The following is a 23,011-nucleotide window of genomic DNA, read 5'->3' as shown; positions in this document are numbered from 1 at the left end:
GAGGAACTTGCAGCGGGAGGGCAAAGATCCAGTTGTCATGGTCTATGTGGATACCAACGACATAGGGAGAATGAGGAAAGAGGTTCTGCTGAGGGAATTTGAGCAGCTAGGGACTAAATTAAAAAGCAGATCCAAAAAGGTAGTAATTTCTGGAGCCATGTGCAAATCGGCAAAGGGTCAAGAAGATTAGAGAGTTAAATGCTTAGCTCAAGGATCAGTGTGGAAGAAGTGGATTTGAATTCATGGGAAATAGGCACCAGTATTGGGGAAGGAGGGAGCTGTACCAATGGGATGGGCTCCACCTGAACTGTGATGGAATCTGGATCCTAGCGAATCGTATAACTAGGGCTGTGAAGAGAAATAGTAGCAGGGTGGGTTCATCAGATTGGAGAAGTATGGAAAAAGTAAAAGAGAAAAATGTGGATTAAGATAAAGTAAAAGATAAAAAAAGAGAAAAGTAAGAGTGAAGTAAAGAGAAGTCAAGTACTAAAGAGAAAAAGGTAATAAGATTTTAAAAGCACAATGAGTGTAAGGGCACTTAATTTGAATGCCTGTAGTATTTGAAATAAGATCAGTGAACTTGTGGCACAAATCAGTTAAAAGGGGTATTATCTAGTAGCCACTAAAGAGACGTGGTTGTAGGGTGGAGAGGATTGGGAACTAAATATCCAAGGATATCAGGTAACGCAGAAGGATAGGCAGGAAGGTAAGGGAGGTGAGGTAGTCTTCTTAATTAAAGGTGAGATCAGGACAATAGTGAGAGATGATACAAGATCTAAGGAGCAGAATATTGAGTCCACGTGGGTAGAGATTGGGAATAGTAAAGGGAAAAAACCACTGATGGGAGTTGTCTATTGGCTACCTAATAACAACATTACAGTGGCATGTAGGAATGGAATTGAAATGAATGCTTACGTTGCATTTGCCTTCCTCAGCAGACTCAACCTTCAAATTAAACTTTAGGGAATCCTGCACAAGGACTCCCAAGTACCTTTGCACCTCAGATTTTTGAATTTTCTCTATTTAGAAAATAGTCAACCCTTTCATTCCTTCTACCAAATAGCAGACACTGTATTCCACCTGCCACTTCTTTGCCTGTTCTCCTAATCTAAGTCCTTCAGTAGTCTCTCTACTTGCTCCAAACTACCTGCTCTTCCACCTATCTTCATACCGTCTGCAACTTTTCAACAGACGCCAATTCCATCAACCAAATCATTGACAAACCGTATAATGTAAAAAAAAAATCAGTCCCAACACAGACCCCTGTGGAACAACACTAGTCACTTGCAGCCAAGCAGAAGAGGCTCCCTTTATTCCCACTCTTTGCTTGCTGTCAATCAGCCACTGCTTTATCCATGCTAGAATTTTTTTCTGTAATACCATGTGTTTCTAGCTTGTTAAGCAGAATCACATGTGGCACCTCGAGAAAAGCCTTCTGAAAATCTAAGCACCCCAGATGAAGGGTTTCGGCCTGAAAAGTCGTCACTACCTCCTCCCATAGATGCTGTCTGGCCTGCTGAGTTCTGCCAGCATTTTGTGTTTTTACACAAAATCAACTGATCCTTTGTCTATCTTGCTTGTTATTTCTTCAAGGAATTCCTGATGTCAGCCAAGATTTTCTCGAGGAAACCATGCTGACTATGACCTATTTTATCATGTGCCTCCAAGTACCCCGAAGCATAATAATCAACTCCAACATCTTCCCAACTGCTGATGTCAGATTAACTGGCTTATAGTTTCCTTTCTTTAATCTCTCTCCCTTCTTGAAGAGTGGAAAGACATTTGCAATTTTCCAGAATTCTGAAAACATTCAGAATTTAGTGATTTCAGAAAGATCATTACTAATGCCTCAAAAACCTCTTCAGCCACCTTTCAGAACCCTGGGGTGTACACCATCTGGCGCAGGTGACTTAACTACTTTCAGACAGAACCATAGAACACTATCCTTTTACTCTTAATATACCTGTCGAAACCCTTCGGGTTTACCTTCACATTATCTGCCAATGCAACCCCATGTCTTCTTTTTGCCTTCCTGAGTATTTTCTTACATTTTCTATACTCTTTTAAGCACCTCATTTATTGAGGTTGCCTATACCTGCTATGCACCTCTTTCTTTTTCTTAACCAGATTACCAATATCCCTTGAAAACCAAGGTTCCCTATGCCTGTTAACTTTGCCTTTAATCCTGGCAGGAACATGCAAACTCCGCACTCTCAAGATTTTGCCTTTGAAGGCATTCCACTGACTGAACATATCCTTGCCAGAAAATAACTTATCCCAATCCACTCTTCCTAGATCCTTTCTCATTTCCACAAAATTGGCCCTTCTCCAATTTAGAACCTCAACTCGAGGACCAGACCTATCCTTATCCATAATTAACTTGAAACTAATGACATTATGGTCATTGGACCCAAAACTTCTGTCACCTGACCTGTCTGGTTCCCTAAAAGGAGATCAAGTATTGCACCCTCTCTCGTAGGTACCTCTATATATTGATTTAGAAAACTTTCCCGAACACATTTGACAAACTCCAAGCCATCTAGCCCTTTCACAGTGTGGGAGCCCCAGTCAATATGTGGAAAGTTAAAATCCCCTATTACAACTTTCTGTTTCTTACATTTGTCTGCTATCTCTCTAAAGATTTGCTCCTCCAATTCTCTTTGACTATTGGGCGGTCTATAACACAACCCTATTAGTGTGGTCACACCTTTCCCATTCCTCAGCTCCACCCATATGGCCTCTGTAGACGAGCCCTCCGGGCTGTCCTGTCTACGCACAGCTGTGAAATTTTCCGACTAGTAATGCCACTCCTCCCCATTTCATCCCTCCCCCTCTATAACATCTGAAACAACGGAACCCCAGAACATTAAGCTGCCAGTCCTGCCCCTCCTGCAACCAAGTCTCACTAATAGCAATAATGTCATAACCCACGTGCCAATCCACGCCCTAAGCTCATCTGCCTTACCTACAATACTCCTTGCATTGAAATAGATGCACCTGAGAGCATTTCGATCACATACAAACCTCTGTCTATACATGCAGTCCTCGCATGACCTTTATCCTTCTCCACCTCACTATCTGCTCTAACACTCTGGTTCCTCTCCCCCTGCAAATCTAGTTTAAACCCCCCGGAGCAGCACTAGCAAATCTAGCCACAAGAATGTTAGTCCCCCTCCAGTTCGGGTGCAAACTGTCCTGTCAGAACAGGTCCCATCTTCCCTGGAACAAAGCCCAATTGTCCAGAAACATGAAGCCCTCCCTCCTGCACCATCTCCTTAACCACATATTTAGCTGCATTATCTTCCTATTTCTAGCCTCACTAGCAAGTAGCATGGGTAGCAATCCTGAGGTTGCAACCCTGGAGGTCGCAACCCTGGAGGTCCTGTCCTTCAACATTTCACCTAACTCTCTAAACTCTCTTTGCAGAACCTCCTCAGACATTTCAGTTTCCCAAGAACCTTTTTCCTAGTAATGGCAGCTTCGCTCTCTTTATGACCCCTAACACCTGGAGCTTCCACCAAACTACTTGTGTCTTCCACAGTGGAGACTGATGCAAAATACTTATTCAGTTTGTCTGCCATGTCCCCCATTGCTACCTCTCTAGCATCGTTTTCCAGTGGTCCCATGTCCACTCTTGTCCCTCTTTTACATTTTGTGTATCTTAAGAAACTCTTGGTATCCTCTTTAATATTATTGGTTGGCTTATTTTCATATTCCATCTTTACTTTCTTAATGACTTTTTGGTTGCCTTCTGTTAAGTTTTTAAAAGCTTCCCAATCCTCTAACTTCCCACTATTTTTGCTCTATTATATTCTTTGGCTTTGACTTCTCTTGTTAGCCATGACTGTGTCATCTTTCCTTAAGAGTACTTCTTTCTCTTTGGAATGTATATATCCTGTAACTTCTTAATTGCTTTCAGAAATTCCAGCCATTACTGCTCTACCATCATGCCTGCCAATGTTCCTTTCCAACCAGTTCTGGCTAACCCCTCTCTCATGCCTCTGTAATTCCCTTTACTCCACTGTAATACTGATTCATCAGACAGTAACTTCTCCACCTCAAATTTCAGGGTGAATTCAATCATATCATGATTACTTCCCCTAAGGTTCTTATACCTTAGGCTCTCTAATTACTTCTGGTTCATTACACAACACCCGATCCAGAATGGTTGAACCTCTTGTGCGCTCAACCATCAGCTGCTCCTAAAAGCCAAGTCGTAGGCACTCTAGAAAATCCCCCTCCTATAATCCAGCACCATCATGATTTTCTCAATCTACCTATTGAAATCCCTCATGACTATTGAAGTGTTGACCTTTTGGCATGAATTTTCTATCTCCCATTATAATTTATAGACAACAACCTTACTACTGTTTGGGGGTCTGTATAAAAGTTCCATCAAGCTTTTTACCTTTACAGTTCCTTAGCTCTATCCACAATGATTCAACATCTTCCGATCCTCTGGCACTTCTAATGATTTGATTTCATTTTTTACCAACAGATTAATGCTGCCCGTTCTGCCTTCCTGCCTGTCCTTTTGATACAACGTGTATCCTTGGACTTTAAGCTCCCAGCTATAATCTTCTTTCAGTCATAATTCAGTGATGCCTACATCATAACTGCCAGTCTGCAACTGTGCTGCAAGTTCATCTACCTTATTCCGTATACAGCACACATTCAAATATAACACTTCCAGTCCTGTGTTCACTCTTTTCAATTTTGTCCACCTTTTACTTTGCAACTCATCCAGCTGACTGCAATTTTGCTCTATCATCAGCCTCTCCTTACTACACATTGCCTCTGTAAACTAGCTACCTCATCCTCAGCACTATCATCTGCCTTTCCTACAATACTCCTTGCATTAAAATACTAGTCACACCATGCTCAACCTTTTGATTCCTAACTTTGTTGGTAGGCTTACATCTGCCTCCACAACCTCTCCACTAATTGTTCCATTTCCTGCAACTCTAGTTTAAAACCCACCGTGCAGCATTAACAAACCTTCTTGCAAGGATATTTTTCCCCCTCCTTTTCAGATGCAAACTATCCCTTCCATGCAGGTCACACCTTTCCTGGAAGAGATACAATTGGCCCTCCCTCCTACATCAACTCTTTAGCCAAGTATTAGACAGTATAATCTTCCTCGTTTTGGCATCACTAGCACGATTAACTGGATCACTAAATTAGTGGGTAACACCAAGATTGAGGGCAATAGACAGCGAGATAGACTATCATGGTTTTATAGTGAGATCTGGACCAGCTGGAAAAATGGCAGATTGGATTTAAAGTAGACAAGTGCAAGATGTTGCTTGGAAGAGCCAACCAGGATAGGTCTTATACTGTGAGTAGGGCAATGAGAAGTGTGTTAGAATTGAAGGATTTGGGAATACAGATCCATAATTCCTTTTAAATGGCATCACAGGTAGATAGGGTCATAAAGAAAGCTTTTGGCACATTGGTCTTCATAAAACAATGTAATGAGTACAGGAGTTGGGATATTATGTTGAATTGTACAAGACATTGATTAGTCCTAATTTGCAGTACTGTGTCCAATTTTGGTCACCTACTTACAGGAATCATATAACTAAGATTGAAAAAGTGCAGAGAAAATTGAGGGGAGATTTGATAAAGCATGCAAAATTATAAGGTACAGTGAATACAAGGAGGCTTTTTCCACTTGAGTTGGTTGAGACTAGAACTAGAGGTCATGGTTTAAGGGTGAAAGGTGCAATGTTTAAGGAGAACCTGATGAGGAACCTCTCCAATCAGAAGGTATTCAATGCATGGAATGAGCTGTGGATTTGGGATTGATTTCACCGTTTCAGAGAAACAGATAGGTACATGGATGGGAGGGGTATGGAAGGTTATGGTCCCAGTGTACGTTGATGGGACTAAGCAGTTTAATGGTTCGGCACAAACTATATGGGCTGAAGGATTCTTTGACTCATTATTCTCTCTCAATCTCAGCTAACAATCTACCCACTGACGTTTATTATAACCCCATTGCCTCACACATCTACAGTACTTTGACTGCACCTTCTCCCACCCTCCCACCAAATTTCACCTGAGGATAAAATCCCTTTCACCACGTCCAAAACATCTCAGGAGAAGAGATTTTTTTTCCACCCAGGTCATCTCAAATGTACTTCTGTCTAGTGAAATGCAGCTCCTCAGCTATTGTGCACTCTTAATACCCCAAATCAACCCCTACACCTATCACCCTCCCAACCAAGCATCCACCAAAAACAGCCCCAACATCCATACCCACGCTACAACCTTCCCCCAAATCAACTCCCACACCTACACACCCAACCCCATTCCCACGCCCAGCTCGCCACCACACCTCTGCCCACTGCCTTATTGCTGCCGCCGCTGCCGCTCGGGGTGAAGCCGCTCGCCGTTCGCGGTCCGCCGGCCGCCCCCGAGCCCGAGGCAAAGGCTGACTCGGGCCGCCCACTCGACGAGCTGCTACCCTCGCCCGCCACCGCGTCCCGCGGGGTCTCCAGGAGCCCGAAGGCGTATCTGGGCAGCGGGGCGGACCGAGTACTAAGCGTAGGGCCGCCGCCACCTCCCACCGTCGGCTCGGCCTCCATCACCGCTGAGAAAAAAAAGCGGGAAGAGGCAAGAAAATGACGACGAGACTCATCTGCGCAGGCGCGGCTGCGCACGCTGCCGGGCTGGAGCATGCGCTCTGAGTGAGTGCTTTGTCCCCGCCCCCACCTGCAGACTTGGTGCTGGGTTTCCGATCACCCGGGTAACGGGAGAATCCGAATCATCGGCAAAGGTCGTGAAATACGTTGTTTATCGGCAGAACATTATTTCATGAAGGTGAAAATAAAGGGAAGGAGGAGTGTCATCAGTGGGAGGCAATAGGCAGGTGAAGAGAGGTAAGAGGCCAGAGTGGGGAATTGAAAAATAGGAAAAGGAGGGGGAAAATTGCCCAAAATTGTAGAGGTCTATGTTTATGCCATCAGATTGCAGGCAACCTAGACGGAATATGAGCTGTTGCTCCTCCACACTCATAGCAGACGAAATGGTGATGCCAGACGTATGGCAACCACTCTGGCTGTGATCGGGAGAAACTGCAGAGTTGTTTACACAGCATGGAACCCCAGCTCCCCTCCGTGGACTGTGTGCACTTCTTGCTACCTCAGTAAACCAGCCAACGTAATCAAACCATAAGATATTAGATCATAGGACGTAGGAGCAGAATTTGGTCATTTAGCCCATCCAGTCTGCTCCACCAGTCCAACATAACTTATTTATCCCTCTCAACTCTATTCTCCTGCCTTCTCCCTGTAACCTTTGACATCCTGGTTAATCAAGAACATCAACCTCCATCTTAAGTATACCCTATGACAGCCTCCAATGCCATCTATGACAATGAATTCCACAGATTCACCACTCTCTGGCTAAAGAAATTCCTCCTTATCTCCATTCTAAATGGGCATTGCTCTATTCTGAGGCTCTGCCCTCTGGTGCTAGACTCCCCCACCATAGGAAATATCCTTTCCACATCCACTCTATCGAAGCCTTTCAACTACTATTGAACTTCCTTGTACTGCTTCAATGCATTAGTGCAATTAAATTATTTGTGTGGTTGGCATGCAAATCAAAAATGTTTTCATTGTGCCTTGGTTCTTGTGACAATAAAAATTACCCTGAAATACTAAGGAGGAAGTATTAATAGGCTTGAAATGCATTATGGCAGAGACTTACCTTACGGGAAGCTGGGAAAGAAATTGTGAAGAAACTTGCAGATACATTTACTTCATCATTAGCAATTGGTGAAGTTCAAGAAGACAAATAGAGAAAGCTTGTAGACATTGTGAGAGGGAAGATAGGCAAGTGATAGAGAAGGATCGCACTCAGACCAGTTTGTGATGCGTCTATTTTAACACAAGGAGTGTTGTGAACAAAGCAGATGAGCTTTGAGCATGGATCAGTACTTGGAGATATGAGGAATTTGGAGCTTGGAGGAATTTAAGGTGGGGGGTTTTATAGGAGGCAGGGTTTGAAGGTTGGCACAACTTTGTGGGCCAAAGGGCCTGTAATGTGCTGTACTATTCTATGTTCTATGTCTATGTTCTGTGATGTGGTGGCCATTACAGAGACTTGATGGCTCAGGGGCAGAAATAGTTACTTCAAGTGCTGGGTTTTAGATGTTTCAGAAAGGACAGGGAGGGAGGCAAAAGAGGTGGGGGTGTGGCACTGTTGATCAGAGATAGTGTCAAGGCTGTAGAAAAGGTGGACATCATGGAGGGATTGTCTACAGAGTCTCTGTGGGTGGAGGCTAGGAACAGGAAAGGGGTCATTAACTCTACTGGGTGTTTTTTACAGGCCGCCCATTAGTAACAGGGATATCGAGGAGCAGATAGGGAGACAGATTCTGGAAAAATATAATAATAACAACAGAGTTGTCGTGGTGGGAGATTTTAATTTCCCAAATATCGATTGGCATCTCCCTAGAGCAAGGGTGTGTTCAGGAAGGTTTCTTGACACAATATGTAGATAAGCCTACAAGAGGAGAGACTGTACTTGATCTGGTATTGGGAAATGAACCTGGTCAGGTGTCAGATCTCTCAGTGGGAGAGCATTTTGGAGATAGTGATCTTAATTCTATCTTCTTTACAATTAGGAGGTTATCAGGCAGGAAATTGGAATCTTAAAATGGAAACAGATCTCAAGGAAGAGTACGGAAGAAATGTGGCAAATGTTCACATATTTGTGTGGAGTTCTGCATTGGTACATTCTAATGAAACAGGGAAGTTATGGTAGGGTACAGGAACTGTGGTGTACAAAGGCTGTAATAAATCTAGTCAAGAAGAAAAGAAAAGCTTACAAAAGGTTCAGAGAGCTAGGTAAAGTTATATATTTAGAAGATTATAAGGCTAATAGGAAGGAGCTTAAGAAGGAAATTAGGAGATCCAGAAGGGGCCATGAGAAAGCCTTGGTTTGTTGCAAGGACGTGACTGGGGATGAACTCAAGTGCAGGACACAGGCGCAGAGACAGAGTCATGAGGTGTTACCACCGTCGCGAACGTGAAACAGGTATCCAGGAGAGTCTTTACACGGAGACAAGGTTTACATAGAATATCCAGGAAATGATGCCGAGCTTAGCACTGACAGTCCTAAGGAATCAGGAAACAAGGTTTATGAACAATAGAGTCCAACGAACTGGCAGCCCATTGCTGTGACTCTAGAGTTTTTATCCTGCATTCACTGATGGAAAGCAGGTGTGCAGTAATTAATGGAGCTGGGAACAATTGGGAATCAGACGAGTGGAATAAGGCCCAATCAAGGATATAATAGCAAGATGGGGGATGGCCAGATGAGACCATGACAGGATTAAGGAAAACCCCACGGTATTCTACAAGTATGTGAAGAACACGAGGATAAGACATGAAAGAATAGGACCTAACAAGTGTGACAGTGGGAAAGTACGTATGGAACCGGAGGAAATAGCAGAGGTACTTAATGAATACGTTACTTCAGTATTCACTATGGAAGAGGATCTTGGTGATTGTAGTGATGACTTGCAGCAGATTGAAAAGCTTGAGGACTTGCAGCAGACTGAAAAGCTTGAGCATGTAGATATTAAGAAAGAGGATGGGCTGGAGCTTTTGGAACGAATCAAGTTGGATAAGTTATCGGGACCGGATGAGATGTACCCCAGGCTACTGTGGGAGGCGAGGGAGGAGATTGCTCTGGCATTGATCTTTGCATCATCAATGGGGATGGGAGAGGTTCCAGAGGATTGGAGGGTTGCAGATGTTGGTCCTTTATTCAAAAAAGGGAATTATAGACCAGTGAGTCTTACCTCAGTGGTTGGTAACCTCTTCGTGATTTTTATAAATGACCTGGATAAGGAAGAGGAGGGATTGGGTTAGTAAGTTTGCTGATGGCACAAAGGTTGGAGGTGTTGTGGATAGTGTGGAGGGCTGTCAGAGGTTACAGCAGGACATTGATAGGATTTAGGAACATTTGGAGAGGTATAATTGATTAGGAATAGTCAGCATGGCTTTGTCAAGGGCAGGTCGTGCTTTACAAGTCTGATTGAATTTTTTGAGGATGTGACTAAACACATTGATGAAGGAAGAGCAGTAGATATAGCGTACGTGGATTTCAGCAAGGCATTTGATAAGGTATCTCATGCAAGGCTTCTTGAGAAAGTAAGAAGGCATGGGATCCAAGGGGACATTGCTTTGTGGATCCAAAACTGACTTGCCCACAGAAGTCGAAGACTGGTTGTAGATGGGTCATATTCTGCATGGAGGTCGGTCACCAGTGGAGTGCCTCAGGGATCTGTTCTGGGGCTCTTTACTCTTCGTGATTTTTATAAATGACCTGGATAAGGAAGAGGAGGGATGGGTTAGTAAGTTTGCTGATGGCACAAAGGTTGGAGGTGTTGTGGATAGTGTGGAAGGCTGTCAGAGGTTACAGCAGGACATTGATAGGATGCAAAACTGGGCTGAGAAGTGGCAGATGGAATTCAAGCCAGGTAAGTGTGAAGTGGTTCATTTTGGTAGGTCAAATATGATGGCAGAATATAGTATTAATGGTAAGACTCTTGGCAATGTGGAAGATCAGAGGGATCTTGGGGTCCAAGTCCTAGGACACTCAAAGCAGCAGTGCAGGTTGACCCTGTGGTTAAGAAGACGTACAGTGTATTGGCCTTCATCAATTATGGAATTGAATTTAGGAGCCGAGAGGTAATGTTGCAGCTGTATAGGACCCTGGTCAGCCCCCGCTTGGAGTACTGTGCTCAGTTCTGGTCGCCTCACTACAGGAAGGATGTGAAAGCCATAGAAAGGGTGCAGAGAAGATTTACAAGGATGTTGCCTGGATTGGGGAGCATGCCTTATGAGAATAGGTTGAGTGAACTCAGCCTTTTCTCCTTGAAGCGACGGAGGATGAGAGGTGACCTGCTAGATGTGTATAAGATGATGAGAGGCATTGATTGTATGGATAGTCAGAGGCTTTGTCCTAGGGCTGAAATGGCTGCCACAAGAGGACGTAGGTTTAAGGTGCTGGGGAGTAGGTACAGAGGAGGTGTCAGGGGTAAATTTTTTACTCAGAGAGTGGTGAGTGCGTGGAATGGGCTGCCAGCAACAGTGGTGGAGGTGGATACGATAGGGTCTTTTAAGGAACATTTAGATAGGTACATGGAGCTTAGAAAAATAGAGGACTGTAGGTAAGCCTAGTAATTTCTAGGGTAGGGACATGTTCAGCATAACTTTGTGGGTCGATAGGCCTGTATTGTGCTGTAGGTTTTCTATGTTTCTATATTTCTAAGACTGGAGGTATATCATTATTTAAGAAAGGGAACTAAGGTGCATCTCTACCAAAGAAGGTGTAAGGCGCTCCTTTGATCTACTAGTTTGCAGTTCATCCTTGGTCAAGGTATAGCACCCCCCCCCCCCCATCACCCCCCATCAGAGTCACATGATCCATGGAAGCAGTTGGTGAATAGTCATATGAGCAGTTGGTGCATATCACAAGTTCTGGTTTTAATTCCAGCATTTCCTGTTTAATTATTTTAGCGGAGGCTGGCTGACTTCCTATCTTCAGGGGAATTCCGAAGTAGATAATTACTTCTAAAGATAATAATACACAAGCTGGGAGAGCTTAGTGATAGACATTTTATTTATTTTTAAGTTTGTTTAGAGATACAGCATGATGATAGGCCCTCCCAGGTGTATGAGCCACACCAGCCTATTACACCCTTGTGAGCAACTAACCTACTAACCCTGCCGAAGGGTTTCAGCCTGAAATGTCAACTGTTCTCTTTTCTACAGATGACTGAACTGCTGAGTTCTTCCAGCATTTTGTGTGTGTTGCTCGGATTTCCAGCATCTGCAGATTTTCTCTTGTTTGTGATTGGATAATACTAACCTACATGTCTTTGGAATGTTGTAGGAAACGGGAGCATTCAGAGGAAACACATGCAGTCATGGGGAAAATGTAGAAATTCCTTACATACAACAGAGAGAATTGAGCCTAGGCCACTGGCCCTGTAAAGTGTTATACTAACCACTATACTAGCAAGTTGCTTGGTGTTATTCTATGCAAACACAAGGAAATCTGCAAATGCTGGAAATTCAAGCAACACATCGCTTCTCAGCCGTTTGGCTAAGATCAAGTGTAGTTTCCTTTGGGACACACGATGATCGGAAGGCAGAGAAGGTTTTGCGCTGACGCAGGGGTGGATGCACTGACAGGCTCCCAATCTAACACCCCTTTCCAACGACGAAGACAACAGTGAAGAGGATGGCTGAGGACAACAGCGCATCGGCCCGAGGCCTGGGCATCAAGAACATTGTCCGGCTGACAGTACGACGCAGAACGAGGGCAACGGCTTCACAAGTGAGACCTTCATCCGGAAGGTCTTGGTGGACTGCTGTGGATTCACAATCAACAACGTCTACTGCGTCCAGGACTTTGCTGGGTTCTTCGACATCACCTTCCGGCAACCCGCAAGGTGGCAGAAACTGCTCCAGCGATTCCAGGAGAAGGGGGGGGAGAGGCGCCGCTGTTGCTGCTACAAGCACAGCCCCTCTTTGCTGCCGCTCAGCAGGATCAGACTGTCAACCCGCAGATGTTCAACCCGTACGTGCCAGTGGTTGACGTCCTTACATTCCTCGATCGGTATGTGGAGAGCGTAAGAACTAGTATGGACGTGAAGGACAGCCTGGGGTTCTGGACCAGCAAGCGGCAGGTCAAGGTGAAGCTGAAGGTGGACTCTAACGGCAGCGTCATCCACCCCCCCCTTGGTCTTCGCCATCGGAAGGAACTGAGGCTACATGGCCTACACCGGGCAAACCAGGGTGTGTCGCAACTGCAGCAAGGCGGGGCACATTGCAGCTCAGTACAGGGCTGTAATCCGCAGGAACTGTAAGGTGGAGGGCCACCTCACCAGGGACTGCACGTAGGCCAAGTCCTACAATCTCTGCGGAGACACCAACCACCTGTACAGGGCTTGTCCGAGATGTGCTGACACCTATGCACAGGCGACCAAGTGAGGTGCTTGCACTGAAAGGGCCCCGGCAGGTTCAGACGTACCCACCACCCCTGCAGAGGCAGCACCCCCTCGCAGACCCTCCAGGACCCGCCACAGGAAATGGAGGAGGAGTCCATGTAGGAGGGGAGAGCCAAAGGGGAGGAAGGCTGGAGTGTTGTGGGCAAACGAAAGAAGGCCCAGAAAGCTGCAGCCAAACGACAGAGAGCAGAGCAGAGGGAGCACAGAAAGAGAGGGCAAGGGACCACACAGCATCCAGTAACCTGTCCACTTCGGAGGAAGAAGGAGTTGGGGGAGGCCAGCAGCAGTCCTGGCAGAGGAAGCGGCGGACAAAGCCAGCGGAGAGGAGAGAGAGTGGAGAAAGTCTGCTGGCCACCCCCCCCAAGCACAAGCACAGGAGGCGGAGAGTGGCAGAGACCTCCAGTTCAGGGAACCCGGGAGCGGAGCCATGTCTGGCACTCTGCAGCCTGAAGGGGCAGCAGGCCTGGGAGACAGCAAGCCCCCAGGCAAAGAACCAGAACTGCCACACCCAGGGGAGGATGACCGCAGTTCCTGAGCCCACAGAAGGTGAAGGACTTCACAAAGGACTGCGAAGGTAAGGACGGAGTGCAGTTCAAATAAAGGACTTTAAATGATGGCGGACATTAAACTGGCAACCATTAACATGCACAGTTTGAAGAGTACTGAGCGATGCGTCAGCACACTCTAGTACTTGGACACGGTAAAGGCCGACGTGACCTTCCTCTAGGACTGTGGACTGCCACACCTCCGCAATTACCGGAGGTGGTCGCGTTGGTGGACCCGGGGTTTGTCGGTGTGATCAGGGGGCAGCGACTGTCGCGCTTCCAGCCTGGGGATTCTGCGACGGGGAGGCAACTTCTCAATCACCCAAGTCAAAGAGGTGGTTGCGGGGCGCCTCCTGGTAGCAGACATCAAATAACGAGGAACTCCACTCTGGCTGATCAACGTGTACGCCTCTCCCGTGCGGAGCGAACGGCGGACCGTCCACTGCTGGTGACGTCCCGGCTGCTCGTTCTGGCCGGAGACTTCAACTGCACCATTGATGCAGCTGGACAATCCGGCAGCGCCGACGGCAGGCTGGACAGTACCTCCAGACTCCTGACGGAAACGGTAAAGATAGCCAAGCTGCACGATGCCTTTGGTGCCCCCACAGGTGGAGCGCAGCTGCGAGCCACCTGGACACGATCGGACGGCTCAGCCCATTCCCAGATTGACTTCCTCTTCCTGTCAGAGCCCCTCACGGTCAGATCCACCGACGTCACTCCAGTGTTCTTCTCTGACCACTGCCTTCTGCGAGCCACCTGGACATGATCGGACGGCTCAGCCCGTTCCCGGATCGACTTCTTCATCTTATTAGAATCCCTCACGGTCAGATCCACCGACGTCACTCCGGTGTTCTTCTCTGACCACTGACCACCTGTCACCTACGGGAGGACCGGAAGGCAGGTAGGGGGACGTGGAAGCTGAATGTTAAGCTGCTGACCCCGGAGAACATCGAGGAACTAGAGAAGGAGTACACAGGTTGGAGAACCTTGAAAGCCTTCTTTGATTCCCTGGTTCACTGGTGGGAAGCCACCGAGGAGAACATCAAGCCGTTCTTCATCCGCAAGGGCATCCAGAGAACAAGGCAGGGGCAGAGGGAACTGCGTAAACTCCAGACAGAGTTGCAGCAACTCCTCCTTCTGCAGTCGAGGGGGGTGGATGTCAGGGAGAAGCTGCGGGAGGTGAAGGGCTGGCAAGCCCAGCACTTTGCCACCGAATCCTCCAAGACTATCTTCCGTTCAAGGGTCCAAACCGTGGAGCAAGACAAGACGTGCTCACGATTCTTCTTCCAAAAGATGCACAGAAGGAACTCTGTGATCCACAACCTTACTGAAGAGGACGGCTCATTCAAGTCCTCGCAGACAGACATACTGAGGATCTGCAGGTCCTTCTATGCTAGTCTGTATGGAGAAAAGGCCACAGACTCCACAGCCTCCCACAATTTCCTGTCGTCTATCACGCAGGTCTTAGACGACAGCAGGCGGGAGAGTCTGGAGCAGCCACTGACCCTGGACGAGCTGACTGGCTCCGTCCGTTCCTTTGAGTCGGGTAAGACTCCCGGAAGCGATGGCTTACCGGTCGAGTTGTACTCGGCTCTGTGGAGCCGGATGGGCCCCGACCTGCTGGAAGTGTACAACGCTACGCTGCTGGCAGGCAGCATGTCAGAATCCATGAGAAAGGGCAGCATCACCCTCATCTACAAGCAGAAGGGGGAGAGGGAAGACATTAGAAATTGGAGGCCCATCTCACTCCTGAATGTGGACTACAAGATCCTGTCCAAGGCTATCGCCAACAGGGTCAAGTCTACACTGGAGCAGGGGATCCACCTAGACCAAACCTGTGCTGTACCGGGCAGGAAGATCTCAGACAGCCTCGCGCTGCTGAGGGACACCATCGCCTACGTGCAAGACAGGGGGGTGAACGCCTGCCTGGTCAGCTTGGACCAGGAGAAAGCCTTTGACAGGATATCGCACACGTACATGACGGATGTACTCTCCAAAATGGGATTTAGGGAGGGAATCCGGAATCAGATCAAACTGCTCTGCAAGGACATCTGTAGTGCAGTCCAGGTCAAAGGGTGGGAAACAGACAGCTTCCCCATCAGGTCTGGAGTCAGGCAGGGCTGCCCTCTCTCCCCTGTCTTGTTCATGTGCTGCATTGAACCCTTTGCCGAAGCCATCAGGAGGGATGAGGGCATAAGAGGGGTGATGCTGCCAGGCAGTGGAGGGACCAAGGTCAAAACCTCCCCGTACATGGACAATGTCACCGTCTTCTGCTCTGATCTGAGGTCAGTTCGCAGGCTGATCAGCATCTGCAAACAATTCAAGCAGGCGTCGGGGACCAGGGTCAACCGCACGAAGAGCGAAGCCTGCTCTTCGGCAACTGGCCCAACCGATCCAGCGTCCCCTTCTTCATCAGGTCTGATCATGTGAAGGTGTTGGGGATCTGGTTTGGAGGGGCTGAGGCGTGCAGCAAGAACTGGCAGGAGCGGACTGCCAAGATCAAAAAGAAACTGGGACTGTGGGGAGGGCGTTCCCTATCGATAGCGGGCAAGAACCTGGTCATCAGGTGTGAGGTGCTCTCAGGGCTGCTGTACTTGGCGCAGGTGTGGCCAGTCCCCCATTCCTTCAGCTCGGAAATCACCCGAGCCATTTTCAGATTCGTCTGGAGATCCAAGATGGAGCGGGTCAGGTGGACCACCATTAACAAGTCCCTGGACAACAGGGACAAAAACGTTCCCAATGTTGCCCTCACTCTGGTGGCCAACTTCGTGTGTGGCTGCATCAGGTTTGTGGAACCCAGGTATGTGGGCACCAAGTACCACTATGTGCCCAGGTTCTACCTGTTGCCCTGGCTACGAAGGATGGGTCTGGCCTCTTTCCCACGCAACACCCGTCAGCTGGTCGTTGCTGTCATACCTGTCCTTCGTAGAGAAGTTCTTTCAGATCAACACCTTTGACCACAGGGCCATCAGGCAGTGGTCAGCACATAAGGTCCTGCAGGCACTGCAGGAGAAGGACGTGATGGACACAGTGGGGTGGTTCCAGACCGTCCAGTTCATCTGGCAAAATGCCCCATCGCCAGACCCCACCAACAGGCACCAAGACCTCGCCTGGCTGGCGGTGAGAGGGGCCCTCCCAGTCCGATCCCTCCTGTACACCTGGAACGTCATCTCCACACCCCTCTGCCCACGGGAGGACTGCAGTGAGGAGGAGTCGGTGACCCACCTCTTTGCACACTGTGGGTTTGCGGAGAAGGTGTGGAGGAGGATGGAAGGGACAGTGTCAAGGTTCATCCCCAGCAGCTACGTAACAGAGGACTCTGTGATCTACGGGCTGTTCCCGGGGACGCACACGGAGACCAGCATCCGATGCGGCTGGCAGATCATTAACTAGGTGAAAGACGCTCTTTGGTCGGCCTGAAACTTGATGATCTACCAGCACACGGAGATGTCCGTGGGGGAATGCTGCCGACTGGCACTTTCTCAGCTGCAGGAGTACATGCTGAGGAACACACTCAAACTTGGTGCAGCCAACGCAAGGGCCCAGTGGGGAAGGACCACAGTCTAGGGTTCTCCCACAGGAGTTGAGGGGTAGGGGGGTGGGATGTATACCCCTCAACAAGGGAATGTAAATATGGAATAACAGAGTGCCACGTGGGTAGCAAAGGTGTGGAAATGTAAAGACAGTAATGGAAACAGTTGTAAATGATTGTGAGTCATTGAATGGTTTATTGTACATAATTTTATTTTTGAATAAAGCATAATTTGTTTTAAAAAAACACACACACACACAAAATGTTGGTGGAACTCAGCAGGCTAGGCAGCATCTATAGGAAGAAGCACAGTTATTCTACGGCCTGTCCTGGGGTTGGATGCCTGTCTGTGTCTATGCACGGGTGCTTGGGAGGGAGAAAAGGGGGCTTGTTTTTACTGTTACTGTTTTATTTATTTAGAGATGCAGTGTGGAACAGGCCCTTCTGCTCCAAAGAGCCACACCACCCAGTAACCCACTGATTTAACCTTCACCTGAACACGAGTCAATTTACGGGTCAATGACCAAATAACTGTTAAGTCTTTGAAATGTGGGAGGAAACTGAAGCACCTGGAGGAAACTGAAGCACCTGGAGGAAACCCGCATGGTCACAGGGAGAACGTGCAAGCTCCTGACAGACAATGGCAGGAATTGAACCTGGGTCACTGGCACTGGAACAGATATTGTGCCACCCAGTTTTTGGCCTTATTTCACTCATTTATGTAAGGGTTCATATTAGACACAAGCTCCCATAACAGCACATTTAGCACAGCAAAAGAGTGAAATCCAGTTTCTAAATATCTGTGTCAATTACAGAAACTATGCCCTTCGCATCACCAGTTCATGCCAATGAACAAGCACTCATCTACATCAGCATTTTCCTTATTCTTTCCATATTTCCTTAAGCTCCTCCCAGATTCCACCACGCAACTACACAGTCAGAGTGGCCAATCAACCTCCCAACCTAGAGACATAGATTCGTAGGAAAGTACAGCGTAGTAACAGGTCCTCTGATCCATCTAGTCAGTGCTGAGCCATTTAAACAGCCTAGTCCCATTGACCCAACTCAGACCATACTCTCTTTTCCCCTACTATCCATGTATCTATCCAAACTTCTCTTAAATATTAAAATTGAGCTTGCATGCACCAGTTGTGTTAGCAGCTCATTCCACACTCTCACCACCCTCTGAGTGAAGGAGTTTCCTCTTCATGTTCCCCTTTAACTTTTCACCTTAACCCATGACTCCAATTGAAGTCCCCCTCAAACTCAGTGGAAAAATCCTGCTTGTAATTATCCTATCTATACCCCTCATAATTTTGTATACTTCTATCAAATCTCCTCTAAGTCTTCCACCTTCTCAGTAGTACAGTCCTAATCCTATAACTCAAATCCTCCAGACCTAGCAACATCCTTGTAAATTTTCTATGCACTGCTTCAATTTTATTTACATTTTTTTTGTAGGTAAGTGGCTCTAAATTAGGCCTCATCAACATCTTATACAGTTCAACGTAACACCCCATCTTCTGTATTCAGTACTTCAATTAATGAAGGCCATTGTGCCAAAAGTGTTTTTGATTACTCTATCTCCCTGTGATGCCACTTTCAATGAATTATGGACCTGTATTCCCAGATCCTTTTGTTCTCCAGCACTCTGCAGTGCCCCATCATTCACTGTGGAAGACCCACCCAGGTTTGTCCTACTGAATGATAACACCTTGTCTGCATTAAATTCCATCTGCCATTTTTCAGCCCATTTTTCCAGCTGGTCCAGATCCCACTGCAAGCTGTGATCATTTTCCTTACTGTCCACTACTGTCATCTGCAAATTTGTTGATCCAGTTAACCACATTATCTTCCAGATCATTGATCTAGATGACAAACAACAAAGGACCCAGCACTGATCCCTGCGGCACACCACTAATCACAGGCCTCCAGTGAGGGAAGCAGCCATCTATTACCACTCTGATTCTCCCTCAAAGCCAATGTCAGAATCAGAATCAGGTTTATTATCACCGGCATGTGATGTAACATTTATTAACTTAGCAGTAATACAATGCCAATACATAATATAGAAGAAAAAAACAAAATAAGATAATGAGATTGTAATAAATAAATAACAAAAATAATTACAGTATATGTATATTGAACAGATTAAAAATTGTGTAAAAAACAGAAATACTATACTGTATATTAAAAAAGTGAGTTAGTGTCCAAGGGTTCAATGTCCATTTAGGAATCAGATGGCAGAGGGGAAAAAGCTGTCCTGAATTGCTGAGTGTATGCCTTCAGCCTTCTGTACCTACTACCCAATGGCAACAGAGAGAAAAGGGCATGCCCTGGGTGCTGGAGGTCCTTTGAAGATGTCCTGGGTACTTTGTAGGCTAGTACCCAAGATAGAGCCAACTAAATTTACAATCCTCTGCTATTTCTTTTGGTCCTGTGCAGTACTCCCACCCCTCCCCCCCCCCCATACTAAACAGTGATGCAGCCTGTCAGAATGCTCTCTACGGTACATCTATAGAAATTTTTGAGTGTATTTGTTGACATACCAAATCTCTTCAAACTCCTAATGAAGTATAGCTGCTGTCTTGCCTTCTTTACAACTGCATCAATATGTTGGGACCAGGTTAGATCCTCAGAGATCTGCTGAGAATGTCTAATCCAGTTTAATTCCTCATCCTGAATGCTGAGTGACTGAACCTTCTTTACCAACCTCCTATATGGAACCTTGTTAAATACCTTGCTAAAGTCTATGTAGACAACATCTACTGCTTTGTCTTCATAAACTTTCCTGGTAACTTCCCTGAAAACTCTATAAGATTAGTTAGACTCCACCGACCACACATGAAGACATGCTGTCTATCCCTAATCATGTCTTTCCAAATGCTCAAAATCTAGACCCTTATACTACCTTCCAATACATTTTACACTGGTCAGGCTCACTAATCTATATTTTCATAATTTACTTTTAGAGCCTTTCTTAAACAGCAGAACATTATTGTCTATCCTTCAATCCTCCAATCCTTCTGCTGTTGCTAAGGATGATTTAAATATCTCTGCTAGGGTCCCAGCAATTTCTGCACTTGCCTCACGCAGGGAACACCTGTGGAGACTTATCCACCCTAATTTGCCTCATGACAGCAAACATTTCCTCCTCTGTGAACTGTGTAGAGTCCATGAAGTTGATGCCACTTTGCCGCACTTCTATAGACTCTGAGCCCATCTCCTGAGTAAATACAGATGCAAAAATTTCACTTAAGATCTCCATGCATTTCATTTAAGATCTCCAGATTTGTCCCTTGCAATACTTTTGCTCTTAACTTATCTGTAGAATCCCTTAGGATTTGCTTTCACCTCATCTGTTAAGGCAATCTCATTCCTTCTTTTAGTCCTGATTCCTCTTCCCACCCTGTCTCTTGCAAAAATGCTATCCCCTTCTCACAATTCCTCCAACTCCGCCGCATCTGCTCTCAGGATGAGGCTTTTCATTCCAGGATGAAGGAGATATCTTCCTTTTTTAAACAAAGGGGCTTCCCTTCTTCCACCATCAACTCTGCTCTCAAATGCATCTCTCCCATTTCCCACACATCTGCCCTCACCCCATCCGCCCGCCACCCCACTTGGTTTAGAGCTCCCTTTGTCCTCACCTACCACCCCACCAGCCTCCTGGTCCAACGTATAATTCTCTGTAACTTTTGCCACCTCCAACGGGATCCCACTACCCAGCACATCTTTCCCTCCCCCCATCTTTCTGCTTTCCGCAGGGATCGTTCCCTACACGACTCCCTTGTCCACTCCTCCCCCCCATCCCTTCCCACTGATCTCCCTCCCAGCACTTATCCTTGTAAATGGATAAGTGCTACAGTTATTGATATTCCTAGCCTTTTCTTTGCGCCCAGTGATCTCAATCTTATGGGTGTGGGAGGGAACCAGAGCATCCAGGAGAAACCCACACAGTCACAGGGAGAACATGCCAACTCCACACACACACAGCGCCAGTTTTGAGGGAATTTTGGTTTGCAAGAGACATTGAGGCCCTGCTTAAAGAAAAATAGAAGATGCATAGCAGATATAGGCAAGTAGGAATGAATGAGGTACTTATGGAGTACAAGAGAACACTTAAGAAAGAACACACACAAAATGCTGGTGGAACACAGCAGGCCAGGCAGCATCTATAAGGAGAAGCACAGTCGACGTTTCAGGCCGAGACCCTTCGTCAGGACTAACTGAAAGGAGAGATACTAAGAGATTTGAAAGTAGTGGGGGGGGGGGGGGGGGGAATGCGAAATGATAGGAGAAGACCGGAGGGGGTGGGATGAAGCTAAGAGCTGGAAAGGTGATTGGCGAAAGTGATACAGAGCTGGAGAAGGGAAAGGATCATGGGACAGGAGGCCTCAGGAGAAAGAAAGGGGGGGGGAAGCACCAGAGGGAGATGGAGAACAGGCAGAGTGATGGGCAGAGAGAAAATAAAACGTGTGCAGGGATGGGGTAAGAAGGGGAGGAGGGGCATTAACCGAAATTAGAGAAATCAATGTTCATGCCATCAGGTTGGAGGCTACCCAGCCGGTATATAAGGTGTTGTTCCTCCAACCTGAGTTTTGATTCATTTTGACAGTAGAAGAGGCCATGGATAGACATATCAGAATGGGAAGGGGACGTGGAATTAAAATGTGTGGCCACTGGGAGATCCTGCTTTCTCTGGCGGACCGAGCATAGGTGTTCAGCGAAACGGTCTCCCAATCTGCGTTGGGTCTCACTAATATATAAAAGGCCACACCGGGAGCACCAGACACAGTATACCACACCAGCCGACTCACAGGTGAAGTGTTGCCTCATCTGGAAGGACTGTCTGGGGCCCTGAATGGTGGTGAGGGAGGAAGTGTAAGGGCCCCACAAGGCCATGTACTGAGCCCCCTGCTGTACTCACTGTACACCCATGATTGTGTAGCCAAGTTTCCATCAAACTCAATATATAAGTTTGCTGATGACACCACAATTGTAGGCTGTATCATGTGTTGGCATGTGGCCTAGTGGGCAAGGCATCAGACTAGTAACCTGAAGGTCATTGGTTCGAGCCTCAGCTGAGGCATTGTGTTTGTGTCCTTGAGCAAGGCACTTAACAACGCATTGCTCTGTGACATCACCGGTGCCAAGCTGCATGGGTCCTAGTGCCCTTCCCTAGGACAACATCGGTGGCGTGGAGAGGGGAAGGCCTGCAGTTTGGGCAACTGCCGGTCTCCCATACAACCCTGCCCAGGCCTGTGCCCTGGAAACTCCAGGCGCAGATCCATGGTCTCTCAAGACTGATGGATGCCACCAATCAATCATGGATAATGATGAGTACAGAGAGGAAATTAAGAACCTGGTGGCATGGTGCGAAGACAATAACCTATTCCTCAATGTCAGCAAGACGAAGTAATTGGTTGTTGACTTCAGAAGGAATAGCGGATAGCACAACCCCATCTACATCGGTGATGCGCAGGTGGAACAGGTCAAGAGCTTTAATTCCTCGGGGTGAATATCACAAATGACCTGACTTTGTCTAACCAAGCAGAGTCCAGTGCCAAGAAGGCCCACCAGAGCCTTTACTTCCTGAGAAGGCTGAAGAAATTTGGCCTGTCCCCTAAAACCACCACTAATTTTTATAGGTGCACCGTAGAAAACATTCTTCTAGGGTTCATCACAACCTGGTATGGAAGTTGTCCTGTCCAAGACTGGAAGAAGCTGCAGAAGATCGTGAACATAGCCCAGCACATCACACAAACCAGTCTTCCATCCTTGGACTCACTTTACACCACACGCTGTCGGAGCAGTGCTGCCAGGATAATCAAGGACAAGACCCACCCAGCCAACACACTTTTTGTCCCTCTTCCCTCCGGGAGAAGGTTCAGGAGCATG

General features: G+C 47.0%; 1 protein-coding gene across 2 annotated transcripts in view; it reads left to right on the top strand.

Annotated features, from left to right (window-relative positions):
* The first annotated feature begins 6,723 nt into the window (after positions 1 to 6,723).
* LOC132401661 (uncharacterized) overlaps positions 6,724 to 23,011 on the top strand; it is a 55,884-nt gene continuing 39,596 nt past the window's right edge. Inside the window, exon 1 of one of the 2 annotated variants that reach the window (XR_009514652.1) lies at positions 6,724 to 6,884. Coding sequence is in view for 1 of the 2 variants with exons in the window: in XM_059983703.1 (XP_059839686.1) it covers positions 13,000 to 13,610 (611 nt within the window). In the remaining variant the exon portion in view is untranslated. Of the gene's footprint in view, positions 6,885 to 11,843; positions 13,611 to 23,011 lie in introns of those variants that run through there. The other variant, XM_059983703.1, reaches the window with a different exon arrangement.

This window comes from Hypanus sabinus, chromosome 11 (assembly GCF_030144855.1).
Source record: "Hypanus sabinus isolate sHypSab1 chromosome 11, sHypSab1.hap1, whole genome shotgun sequence".
NCBI lineage: Eukaryota > Metazoa > Chordata > Chondrichthyes > Myliobatiformes > Dasyatidae > Hypanus > Hypanus sabinus.
This window is presented reverse-complemented; position numbering and strand designations above follow the sequence as displayed.